The sequence below is a fragment of the Siphateles boraxobius genome, unplaced genomic scaffold (genome assembly GCF_051911475.1).
Source record: "Siphateles boraxobius isolate OS27281-9 unplaced genomic scaffold, OSU_SipBor_1 8, whole genome shotgun sequence".
In the NCBI taxonomy this organism is placed as follows: domain Eukaryota; kingdom Metazoa; phylum Chordata; class Actinopteri; order Cypriniformes; family Leuciscidae; genus Siphateles; species Siphateles boraxobius.
Window position 1 is genome coordinate 33,808,741 of NW_027509208.1, and position 13,000 is coordinate 33,821,740.

Here is a 13,000-nt window from a genome sequence, read left to right on the forward strand (position 1 = left end):
AATTTGAGCCTGATATCTCAAAAAATTTGCTTTCAGTCAGATTTTGTTTGGCCGCCAAAAGTGTCCACTAGAGGAAAATTGTTTCCCATTCATTTCCAATTAACCCATTTTTGACCGCGAGGAGCACAAGAGTGACTATTTTTTTCAGGAACACATAACCTGTTCGAACCATGTCGATGATTTTGTTTGGTGTTCACACAGCAAGTGCCAAAACCTTAATCAAGTTTCGTACCTATTCTGTCCTCTGCATGCGTGTGCATTGGGCATATACAGATAGCTAAATATAGTATAACATGATGAAGATGCTTCAGTGACCACTCAGAGGATGTACATTTTCTTCTTTACTTGAGTGCAATCATGTTGTTTCTCTCAATGTTACATTATTTTGTGAAACTGAAAAAGAAATACAAAAATGCTTATTTAAATATAAATAGACAAAATACAACTCTTTACACATTGTTTAAATTAACATTGTTAAATTACAGTAGTTGTTACGGGATCACAATGTCCGTAGAATGCAAGTGGAACCGCTAACGTGCGTCTAATATATACATCTTAATAAGATACACACAAAGTATATAAGATAACAATTACATGCAATAAACTTACAAGCAAAGCTTCTCTGGGGCTTTACACAACAAACTGGAATCAGGTGTAAAATGGCTGCAGTGCTTTCCGTGATTGTCGCTATGAAGCATAACAAATAAAGTTTTTTCCAATTGTAGTTTAACTAAAACTATGGCAAACAGCACCATCTAGTGGAGAAGAATGTTTAACGTTAGACATGACATAATAGTAGGCTACCATTCCAATGAAGAAAAAAATTCTACCAAAAAAAAGTAAAATGGGTAGAGCCTTCATGGAAAGTTGGCAGTGATTGTATGTGCCACTCAGAACAGCGTGATACTGGCTTCAGTCTCCTTAGGGAGAGCTGTGAAAGTTTGAAATTGATTTGAAAAGCTTTAAATGATCCAACCAAACACTGTCATCATTACTCACTCCGAACCTTTATGTTGGTAATGTTTTCTGTGGAGCACAAAAAGAAAATCCAGAAGACAGGGAGAGATTGATTACGCGACTTGTAAAACGGACAGCTCACTGGGATGGGTTTGTGAATGTATTTGTGATGAGGCTGACCCATGAGTTCACTTCAGCCTGGTTGCTTCCACAAAACCCATCAGGATTTTTCCATTGGATTATTGCAGAAAATAAGCTGAGCGACCTACAAAAGTTTATGATTCTTACACGTTTTTTTCATCATGATAATCTTCACAACTTTTGAAGCCTAAATACAGTCGGCAGAAGAAAAAAGGTTGGTTATAAACGAGCTACAGCTTGGTCACATGACTTCAACGTCGGCATCATTAAACTCTTTCAATCTTTTATAAATACCTTTTCCTTGAAAGTTTAAGTTAGAATAGTTTAACTCTAAACACGGTGAGGCTGTGAAAGTGACTAGTGAGTCGATGAGTTCAGCTGTTTAACCTCTCATTGGCAAGCGCCTTTTTCAAGACAAATAAAAAATTCACAAGGGAGCATTACTGATGTATTTTATGTCGTAGAATAAAACATGAAAATATCTTGAGCTTATGTTCACAAGAGGCAGAAATTAACAGAATATAACTTAATAATATTTTATTTAATATATATATTAAATTAAATATTATTAAGTTATAGTTTTCATTTTGGATGGACAGAAATTATATATTTTATAATATTATAAAATATATAATTTCTGTCCATCCAAAATGAAAACTGGTAGTAGGGTGAAATATACAGTATACCGTACAGTAAAGTACAGTTCTGCTCATGGATTAGTACCATAGATTGTAAAAATAATAAAAAAGATGGACGACGTGTCTCACTTCCTTTCATTAGAAAAATGAAGCCAAAATGTCCTAGAAATGGGTGTTAACCTTGTACGACATTGTAAGATGGAGCCGCGTGATCAAGGTCAACACTCAATTGCAAACACAGCTGTCAATCACCCCTCTTTTATAACATCAAATAACTATAACCAAAATGACTGGAAAATCAAACACTTGAACATACGTCAGCGTGAAACCAGAAACCATCTTTGGAGAATTTTATTTGAAGTCTAATTGGATTTTTTTAGTTTGGCTCACATCCCATTCAATTACATGGAGATGTCGGGGTTTATGACCTATACAGCAGCCAACATTTCAGCTTTACTTTTCAGCACGTGTGCAACACACTTGATTAGTACTAGTTTACCTGCTGCAAACACTCTCAAACAGAGCTCTTTTCTCAAGGATTGCAGCTGGTAAACTGGCAAATCTAGACACTACCCAGCAAGCAATTTTGCATTTTAAAGACATCTAATAGCCATCCAAAGGAAGCCCAGACGTCTAGGCTAAAACAAGGATAAAATGTGGGATGTCAGTGAAAATTTGATAGACGTCTAATAGCCCAAGTGTAGACTAGTCATCAATTAGATACAAAGAAATGAAACGAATGAAGAAATGAAACCAAACACCTTGTAATCACTGTTTACTTTGCTTACATGATGGAATATCATACATCTCGCAAGTTATTTTGGCAAAAACAACATGTAACCAAATTCAAGGTTATTTTGGCTAGAAATAGGTTACTCATAGCCAGACTATATCAGGTCTATAGTCAACCAAGATGGTGTGATGACGGCTATTGCTTGCTGGGTATTGTTCCTTGTGGTGATTATTGTAGCAGCTTGGTGTGTTTTAAACTTGTGTAGTGGCAGTCTGACACAGGCCGTCTCCTCCTCTGTGCCTTCTTGTGTTCCTCATGTACAGCTCCTAGGACAAACCCTGATCAAACTCTGTCAGCAGTGGGATGAGTGTGTCTGGTTTGCTCTGTGTGCATCAGCAGCAGGGGCGGCTGACTGTGTTGAATCACTGCGAGATGCTTTCTCTCTGCATAAGTGTCTGCTCCATTAAAGCTGCACTGGCTATTGATTTCTGAGTGAGCAGATTTTTATGCTGATGTGAGCAGGAACCACTGGTCAAGAGACACAATTGAGACACTGTGATCATCTCAACCGCAGGATATAAACCCTCCAAAGCTCAAACCTGAACGTGTGCTAAACACCTAAAGTGCCTTGGAACGCGCAGCTTTGTATGATGCGTTGACGTAATTTCCACTTAAACAGGAAGTGAAGGCGGGACATATTGAATGGCTCCTCCCCCTTTTCAAACAGCCAATAGCGTTTAGTTTCCCTCACAGACTGCAAGTTGTACTTGACAGCACCATGGAAGTGAATCCGAGTGCTGATGATACGCTGGATTCAATAATAGAGGTGTGAATATATTCTAGCCATTTCATTCTTAGCCAACGTACAGTTGGAAAACAGAATAAAACTCGAGCGTTTGAGCAACCGAACACAAATCCCCAACCCATATTGCTCTGTGACGTGTCAACGGTCTCTTTGTCCAGGTGGTATTTATAGCATAGGGGCTGAGCTTTAGAATCTAGAGAGCATTTGATTGGACAGAAGATGTGATGAGATGCTGAAGTCTGCGATGACGTCATAAAAATCCCTGATCCATTTTAGCGGAAGTGAGAGACTGTAAGTTTTGAATACTTATATCTCCTAAATGCGAATTTTGTCATTGTTTTTGAACAAACTGTCATCAATTATTGTGTTTAAAAAAATCCTCATGTTTTCGGTTCTGATGCGGTGGTGACACGTTCATGTAACCAGAGGATGGCGCTGCCAATAACGCATCTAAAAGAAGAAAATACATAATTTATCTCACACCAGAGCATGTGAGTGGTAATATTTCCTCCAGAACGAGAGCGCCTTTCCGAAGATTATGCTCTTTGTGACATTAAAAAATATGTGAAATAAGTAGGGCTGCCCGTGCACGACTAAAGTTTTTTTCAGTAAACTAGTAGGCTAGAAAAATCTAATTTAAGCCATTAGTCTAACTGCATATTTATATTAATTTAATTACATAAATATGTATGGGAAAGAATATAAACCAAAATCAACTTTTTCGTAATATATTGCCTATTCCTCATCTCAAGCGCACACGTAAAGCTTGCCACAAAGAACCGGCAAAAGTAATGATTATGCATGATTGTTTATTAATAAACTAGTGTTTTCTGTGTCAGTGTCGGCTGCAAAGATAAAGTTGACAATGCTGATGATCTCATCTTCGCAGTAGTGAATGCACCTATAGAGGGAAATGCACACTTCATACGGATTAGCCTACATAAGCAGATAGCAGCCCATTTCTTTTCATTTTGAATTATTTTGTTTACATTTAAAGCTTTCTATAGATATATTTCTCATGTCTGTGAGGCAAGTAGCTTATACGCTAAGTTTCGGTTCATTTATGAGTCGCGCTCCAGTTCACACGCCGGCGCCTCCACGTCCTGATTATATTGTCTGCTATATTTGCTTCTTATTTATTAAATCCAGGCAATTGGTTGATGAAATTGATTAAAATTAAGATTCAATTTATACAAAACGAAATTGACTTTAAAGAAAGGCTTTCTACAAAACAAAAATTAATTAAGTGGTCAAAATCATGTCTGACCCACTCCAAATGTCTCCCGATATATTGGGCTACTTATGATCCTATCTTACTCATCTCATGCAGTTCCCTTTTCATATAATCAACATAGATGAAATAAAAAAATAACATTTAAACACAAATATGAAACATATGTTACAGTTTTTTAAGTTATATTTAAAGGTACAATATGTAAGAATTTTGTAATAAAATATCCAAAAATCACTTATATTTCCTGCATTGGGTACTTACAATATCCCAAAAGTCTCCAAAGATTTTTTATTTTAGAGAAATTCCTATTTTAAATAATTGTCCATCCCGGAAAAAATGTCGCCTGTCAATGACGTAATATCCGCGCTATCCTCGGTTTCCGCTCGTACTGCCATAGCCATGACGTAACCATGGCGACAGACGTGGACACTACTGCGTAGTGCGTAAAGTTTAGCGACACGCTGTTCTTGTTTCGTTCAAACATAGACCATGGCAAGCAGACTTTGGGACAAAAAAGGAGAACTAAAATGAGGATCAATATAGGTGTGGCGTTTTTGAGATGCCGAGAGCTCCACGTCCGCGACTAACTTGGATTTGACAGAGCTTCACGAATCAAGACTTGACAGCGACACCGCTCTTGCACATACTATATTAGACAGGTGAGCAAATGTGCATAAAACAAATCAATGTTATATAGCTCAACATGATGAAATGTTAGAATATGATCAGTATGTTATTCCAATGTTGATCTAGCTTACTGCTAGTTTCATATAGCAAACGAACTAACACATAGAATAACATTATAACTTTAAACACACATTTAAATGCTGTTTAGTGTGATAGTGTAACATTTGACCAAGTGAAACCAGGTGTTACCTCACAAGTTTAATTAGTCTAATAAACTGACCTGTGAGTAGTAATCCAGCACTTGCGGGTAGTTCAGTAGAATTAAATGTCCTTACATTTATATCAGCGGGACTCGCATGTTATATCTGTCTCTTATTAGCAATCGCGACCTGCTTCATACCACTGTAATGTTGAAAAACATAAATATTTTCACTTATCCATAAACATTATCAGATCCATCAGCTTGACAGCATGTGTGCATGCATGTGGGTGGGGGAGGGGGGGGGGGATATTCGAATAAGAATCGAATAATACCCAGCGATCTTTGATAATTATTTTTGCTTGAAATGCCCATCCCTAATCTCCACACTGCATCAGAGGTTGACGCTATGGGAACGGCTCTGCATGATTACGTCTGAAGCACACGTGTAATATCTCATTGGTGGAAAGCCATCTCGTAACACATGACGTCGTAACCAGGAAGCTATAAAGGATACCCGGACCAAACTTTGCCATCTTCTGTGCCTTCGGTAAGCGCTCTGTGTCACATTCTCTCATTATTTGGGATTTCCCTGTAAGAAGTGTGTGATGCGGCGGGCTGGACCTCTCCGCACACATTTATAATGTTCCCATAGCGTCAACATCTGACGCAGCGTGGAGTTCCCTTGAAAGGGAATGTCTCGGTTACGACTGTAACCATGTCATATTTCCTGCATGCCTGTGAGTGACTTTCTTCAGCCAATCAGGAGGTGGGATTGTTTGGTCTGGATATCCTTTATAGCTTCCTGGTTACGACGTCATGCACCACAGGATGATGTCCCGTCATTAGGTGATTACACACGTGCTTCAGACACAATCACGCTGAGGCGTTCCCATAGTGCCAACATCTGATGCAGCATCTCATTCCCTTCTCAGGGAACCAGGGTTACAGTAGTAACCGAAACTTTTTGCTTGCGTGGACTTTGAATTTATGGACAAAAATCATAATGATAATATAATGTAATAAAAAAAGGGTCATAAAGGCTTACATTTCTTAAAGGCCCCCCTTTAGTCACTAAGTTGGTTAGTTTAGTTAGTTTTTTTCCTTGATAAAAAATTCTTCATGCTTAAAATATCTTGAATGTAACTCGACACCCTTGCCTCATTTAGTATACACGGTTCTATGAATATGGAGATGAGCCCTCCACTCACTCACACAGCTCAGAGATGCACTCGTTGACGATCACACGTTGATCTGATTGGTTACAAGGTAGTTTGTGACGTCACAAACACCAGCAATTTCAAACCATGTTTAGAGCCTGTCTTTGGTTCACTACAGTTTTAAGGAGAAAATACTCAGCAATGGTGTCGACTTATGAATTTATACATGGTTTGTCTTAAAGCATATTAAAAACACCACATAGACAAATATACAACATTAAAAGCTGGATTTTCATCACAGGGGGACTTTAAATGTTATAACAAACGTCTTCATTATAATTTTAAGAAGTCCTAAATTTGATGGAAAACAGTAATAGCAATCTGGCCTGATGTAATCAACTTCAAAAGGTGATGATTTCATTCAATAAATATGAACGCTGCATGTTTCAAAGCAAAAAAAAAAAAAACTGCAGTAGGGTACTTTTGTTCTAGAGACTCAGTTTCAGTGCAGATCACAATCCATTAATACTGCATTAATGTCAAGCGATTGCTTATTATCTGTTGATGAATTATGACAATCTTTACGTCATGCCGTTTATATTGTATGCTGTAGATGGTTGCAAGAGTGCATATTTTACCTCCCTTATCTTTTTGAATAAGCATACATTTCAAAATAAGAGTCCCGCATTATGCTAAAAAGTAAGCGTGAAGTATTTGAATACTATAGTTTTTGAGTGAACTATTCCTTTGAATGTGTTTCCTCATCTCTGTCCTCAGCTCAGTGTTGTGTGTTTGTGCTCAGGACAGGACAGTTTGCCCGACAGGCTGCGCTCAGAGCGACAGGGTCAGCAGGGTCACTGAAAGACAGCAGAAAAACAAGTGTGATGCTTATTGCTGTAGTCATTCCAACTATCCTCTTCATATTCAGGATGTGTGTGAACGATCTCTGCAGTCAGCAGTTCTGTGCCAAACCCTAGTGATCTAGACAGCACACTGAGACATCATCCCGATGCGAAGGCAGAAGCACAATTATCCTGCCTCATTATAGTATATCTGGCTTTGACCAAATTCTAAGGCAGCGTCACATGTATTCTCCATGAATAAGTCAGTCCCAAAATGCAATGAGCTCAGTGAAAGGAACTGTTTCATTCAGAAGTGATCATGCGAGTGACGGCTTGAAAATAATGGTGAAAATAAGCATCATTTGGAAGGCACTTAGACGTCATCACACAAAGGCTGATGCTAATGAGCATTCTTACACGATTGTGCCTCACTAATAAAACATTTCAGAATGCAAACCAAAATTAACTGTTTTAAAAGATTTAAAGATTTTTAAAAAATGCTCTGATAATTACATAGCACATTAACAACAACAATAATCAGATAAAAACAAGTTTTAAAAAGTTATGATTATGGAATGATTAAGTAATGATTAAAGACTTTAAACAGAGATCACAGGTTTCACAACATTTTGCATGCAGAAACAAGTACACTAAAAGCTGAAGTTTGAAAACGCTTCCTTTCAAAGGCCTGTCAAAATCACTTATTTATGTTCTTTTGTTTCTGTTTGCAATTCACTGGGAATGTTCAACTAAGGCGAATTAGTATAGAAAGTATAGATAAATAATAGATCCATCTAATTAAAAATGTACAATTTAACCCAATGTTTGTGTGCTGTATATTTTCTGCTCATCAGAAACATCAGATGGTTCATTCACTGCATCTCACTGTTGATTGGATTATGAAAAGTAAGGGTTGCAAACCTGAATGAAGGCAGACCAGAATAACATTGGCTTAAATGCAGCACAGCCTCGCAAAAAGACAGTGCTGTGGTATTTTAATTACATAGAATAGATTATGAGGTAAAAAAATATATACATGATTGAATTGTTCACAATAAGACCATTAACATGCATTTAGAAAAAAAAATAGAACAATTTTGTTTTGATGCCGACTATAAAACTGCAGCTGCCTGTGTAGACAGAAAACACCGATTCGACTTCAGACACATTATTAAAACAAAACAAGACCGAAAGGTTTGAAAAAGCACATCTTAAGAACACACACTCACTCACTCACTCACACACACAGACACACACAGACACACACAGACACACACACACACACACACACACACACACACACACACACACACACACACACACACACACACACACACACAAACTCTGTCTGAAAAGGCATTTATCAGCTGGCTGTATAAACTTCCCTTGCGCTTCAGTTGACTGAAACAAATCTTTTCCCTCATTTAGAAAATCAAAGCACTTGCTCTACAATGATCCGTCAATTAGCACAGCATAGATTAATTACTCACTCGCTGATGCTCACACACAGTTAAACTCATGACACACGTTCAGCCAAACCTGCCTGCTTATACTTTACCAAAAACCCTCCATTTCCTCATGATGAATGATGTTACTGTGATGCACTAACCGTGTGTGTGTGTGTTTTCAGATGTGTGCGGTGGGCTACCGCAGGGTGAACGGGACGCTGTATCGTGGTGTGTGTGAGCTCTGTCAATGCCACGGACATGCGGAGCACTGCGATGACTTCACTGGACACTGCCTGGTAATGTGTGTGTGTGTGTGTGTGTGTGTGTGTGTGTGTGTGTGTGTGTGCTCATTGTTGAGGTGAAAGATAGTATTTTGTTGTTTCTTCATAGTGAGTGTACAGAATGGACTTGCTTTGTCATTGCTGCTTTTGCTGTTGTGGCTGTTTGCCCATAATAACAGAACTGCATTATAATAACACACTAACACAATCTGCTGTGAATGCAGTTCAGATGGAAATAGAACCATTCCATTTCGTGTGTGTGTGTGTGTGTGTGTGTGTGTGTGTGTGTGTGTGTGTGTGTGTGTGTGTGTGTGTGTGTGTGTGTGTGTGTGTGTGTGTGTGTGTGTGCGTGTGAGATCAGTGCCAGAGGTAAAGCACACAGGCCCAGTATCCACCTGGTATTTACATGTGTCTCATTTAAAATATGAATGGATCATTAAATAGTTTATATAATATTTAGATTGACCTCTTGACATTTACCACACATCACTAATTAATGAGAAATGTAAGGTCAATTTTCAATTTTGACCTGAATGATAAATTCTATTGCAATAGTCAAAATCATACTGTAACAGATTTGCACAATTGAATTAGTTGATTAAAATAGCATTTTACAACAATGATAATTAGTTTATGTCACAGTCTTCGTCTGCACCTGTCTTACCCTCCCCAGAATCCTCCTCGTCTCCACACCTGAACTCACTCCCTCACTTATCAGCCCATCCATCGTTATCATCATCCTTGTCATCTGTCTTCACCTTGTTATGCTTGATTTGTACTTGTATTTAGTTTCCTTCTGTTCAGTTAGTCTTGGTCGGTTCTTGTAAATGTTACGCTGTGTAAATGTTTTGGTGTTTTTGTGAGTGTTCCTGCCCGTCTTCCTGCCTATCTGTACGTGAATTATTGGAGTAAACTGTTTGAATTGGAGCTTATGACTTTTGAGTCCTTCTTCAACCCACACACACCGTGACAGTTTATCAGATTATGTCAAAATCTTATGTCAGATTATTTTTCTGTGATTTTAATTGTTGGACACATTCAGGAATGTGGGACAGTTTGTGATGTTTAAAAGTAGTTGTATTTTATACTAAGCTAATGTTGTTTATTTATATAAATGTATTTATAAATGTATTTATATAAAGAGTTTATTCTAGCAAAACAGAACATGGGAAGCAAAGTCACTGCCCCTTCTTCTGTGTGTCATTCTCTCTTCAGCAGGTCTTTGTGTTGTGTTGTACAGTAAGGAGACGTTTAGGTCTGTAAGCTCATACTCTATGCGTTTCGTGAGGAAACAACCTCAGTCCTTCCGTGAAAACACCAGACAGTTTTCTCCTGCGCCTGTGTGAGCGGTCGAGAGTCACAGCTGAACACCCTAATCTTAACTACGGCCTGTGTCTGTCACAGACATGAAGAGCTGCAAACGCTCATCCTGTGCTGTCAGACTGTGGTGGTGTCGATGGATTGCGCTGTGATTATCACTGTGTGCACGTGTATTCACCTCTCAAAGATGAAATACGCCCTCCGTCCCTCTGATCCATTAGCCTGACACTGTGTGCCTCTGAAAGACTGATGAAAAGTCGAGGAGTCTTAAAAGTTAGCTGTGTTAATAAAAAGTAAAGTTGAGACTTTTGAGTTACACAAAGTTTTTATGCAAGTTTAAGGCGGCTCTGATGCGTTTTCATTTCACCAGACAGAATCTGCAGATGTTTTGTGTATTAATGCTAACATACCTCCATGTTATGTATGTACCTCCATACCTTGTTGTTGTCTTTACATGTGGTCTATCCCTGTGTGAATGTATTTGTGTGTATTGTAGGGCTGTAGGGATCACACCATAGGACCGAACTGTGAGCGATGTGCCCCTGGTTATTACGGAGACACCAGCAGGGGAACAGCGGATGACTGTCAGCCGTGTGCCTGTCCTCTTCTGAGCCCTTCCAACAAGTATGTCAGCAATGGTCACAGCAAGGCATGACATCACACTCTACCATCTTAATGCTGCGTTCACACCGAGCGCAAATTGAGCGTCTGGAGCGAATGATTTCCATGTTAAGTCAATGTAAAGACGCGTTGACGGGCGTCTGGAGGTCCTGCTGCGCGATAGACGCGTTTAGCGCGACGCGATGGACGCGATTTGGCCTCATTCGCGCGTCCAGTTGGCGCGAAAGAGGCGAATTGAATGTCTAGTGCGAGACGCGCGTTAAGCACAAGTGATTTTATTTGGTGCTTTTTATGCATTCACGCGTTTGAAGCGAATTCGCGTCTGATGCCTGAGTTGAAAAATCTGAGCTTTGGCATCTGTTCGCGCCGCGTTAACCAATCAGGAGCCTGCTTGCTGCTGTAACGTGGTGAAGTGACGTGATAAACGCAGCTGGGATAGAGCGCCTGTAGTTGGCGCGGGAAAGGCGGAAGTACCGCTGAAAGCGGTCGTCATCCAGGCGCAGCTCCTGGAGCAAGTGGTGAAACTCGCCAAACTGGGTACGCCTCCGGAGGGTCTGGTGGAGTACGGCGACGATGACCCCTACACCGCTGTTCTGCTCTCCAGAGCAAATACAGAGCGGTGACTCTCTCGATGAATGCTCGATCATCATCAGCCATCTTGCAAACAGACAACCGCCTAGCACTCGCCCCTCCCACAAAAAGCGAATTTCGCCTTCAAATGCTCGCTTTTTAAGCGCGTGTGGATTCAAAATGTTCAAGCGTCCAACAAGATGCGATAGAAGCGAATTTGACCCTCAATTCGCGTTCGGTGTGAACGCAGCATAACACTCACCATCATGACGCTTTTCATAGATAATCGCTTCTCTAACTATACTGACCAGTGTTGGGGAAGCTGCTTCAACCTACCTTACCTAACTCAGAATTTAAAGTAGTTAAACAGTCACGTAACAGTAGTTAGCTACTTTACAAGCCATAAACACTTAGCTAATTGCACTGAGATTACTGATCAGATTATTACTGCATATTAACTATCAGGCTATCTCAATTAGGGTGATACCATGTAAGTTAAATGCACAAACTTACACTAAATGGGTTTGAAAATAGCCGAGCTTCTGTCGGCCTGCTGAAAAATGTAGTTCAAACATGACAACTCTCGATATATGGCAATGTTAATGAGCGGTCTTTGTGGACTAGATCTGCTATGCTGCTGCAGATCTAGTATGGACTTACTACTGCTAATAGATACACAGAAACGCTGCTGTGAGCATGTAAGATATTCTGCTGTTGCATAAATTAGGGCTTGCACAGACTAGTCGATAGATCGACTACTTCAACAACTAGTCTGCGCTGTTGGAAACAATTGACTACTCGAGCGCCCATTAACCTCTATGCCATTAACTATAAATGAATTCAAAATGGCGAACAGACACCACACATCAGATGTGTGGAAGTACTTCATCAAGGATGACAAAAATATCGTAATTTGCCAACCCTGTACGTGGCCGTTCACATCTTGCGCCTTAAAACGCTCTCCATCTTTCCACAAGCTCTCACGCTCCCATGGCATCAGTCGTTGCTATGCAACAATGAACTGCGCTCTCCATGATGACGAGGAAGTATCAGCAAAGGATTATTGATTTCTAGCCCTTGCATTAGCTTTACTACTAGATATATTTATGGAAATGAGAAATAAAAACCCGCAGTGAACAGCTATGATCAGCTGTTCGGCCAAGCTTCCGATGCTGTTACGGAAATGCAAGCTTATCGGTTGGTTTTTGTCTCATGACCTGCAGCGCGCTTGCGGCATTCTGAAAAGAAACCACATGCGCGTCGTGATCGCGTCGCTTCCATTATAAGCCTCATTTGAAATGACAAACTTGAGCGTGCAAAAGAAGCGATATGTGAACGGCCCCTAAAAGCGGACATTGTGTCTGGAATGAAAGGCAAGAACGGCTATTTATTTAGCTTTAGCTACTCTGTTACATGGAAATTAA

General features: G+C 39.7%; 1 protein-coding gene across 14 annotated transcripts in view; it reads left to right on the forward strand.

Moving 5' to 3' along the window:
- The window catches only part of lama2 (laminin, alpha 2), a 419,939-nt gene that overhangs the window by 229,656 nt on the left and 177,283 nt on the right, over positions 1-13,000 (forward strand). For all 14 annotated transcript variants that reach the window (XM_077221106.1, XM_077221108.1, XM_077221107.1 and 11 more), the window contains 2 exons: positions 8,967-9,080; positions 10,882-11,009. In XM_077221106.1, coding sequence (XP_077077221.1) covers positions 8,967-9,080; positions 10,882-11,009 — 242 coding nt within the window. The remainder of the gene's footprint in view (positions 1-8,966; positions 9,081-10,881; positions 11,010-13,000) is intronic.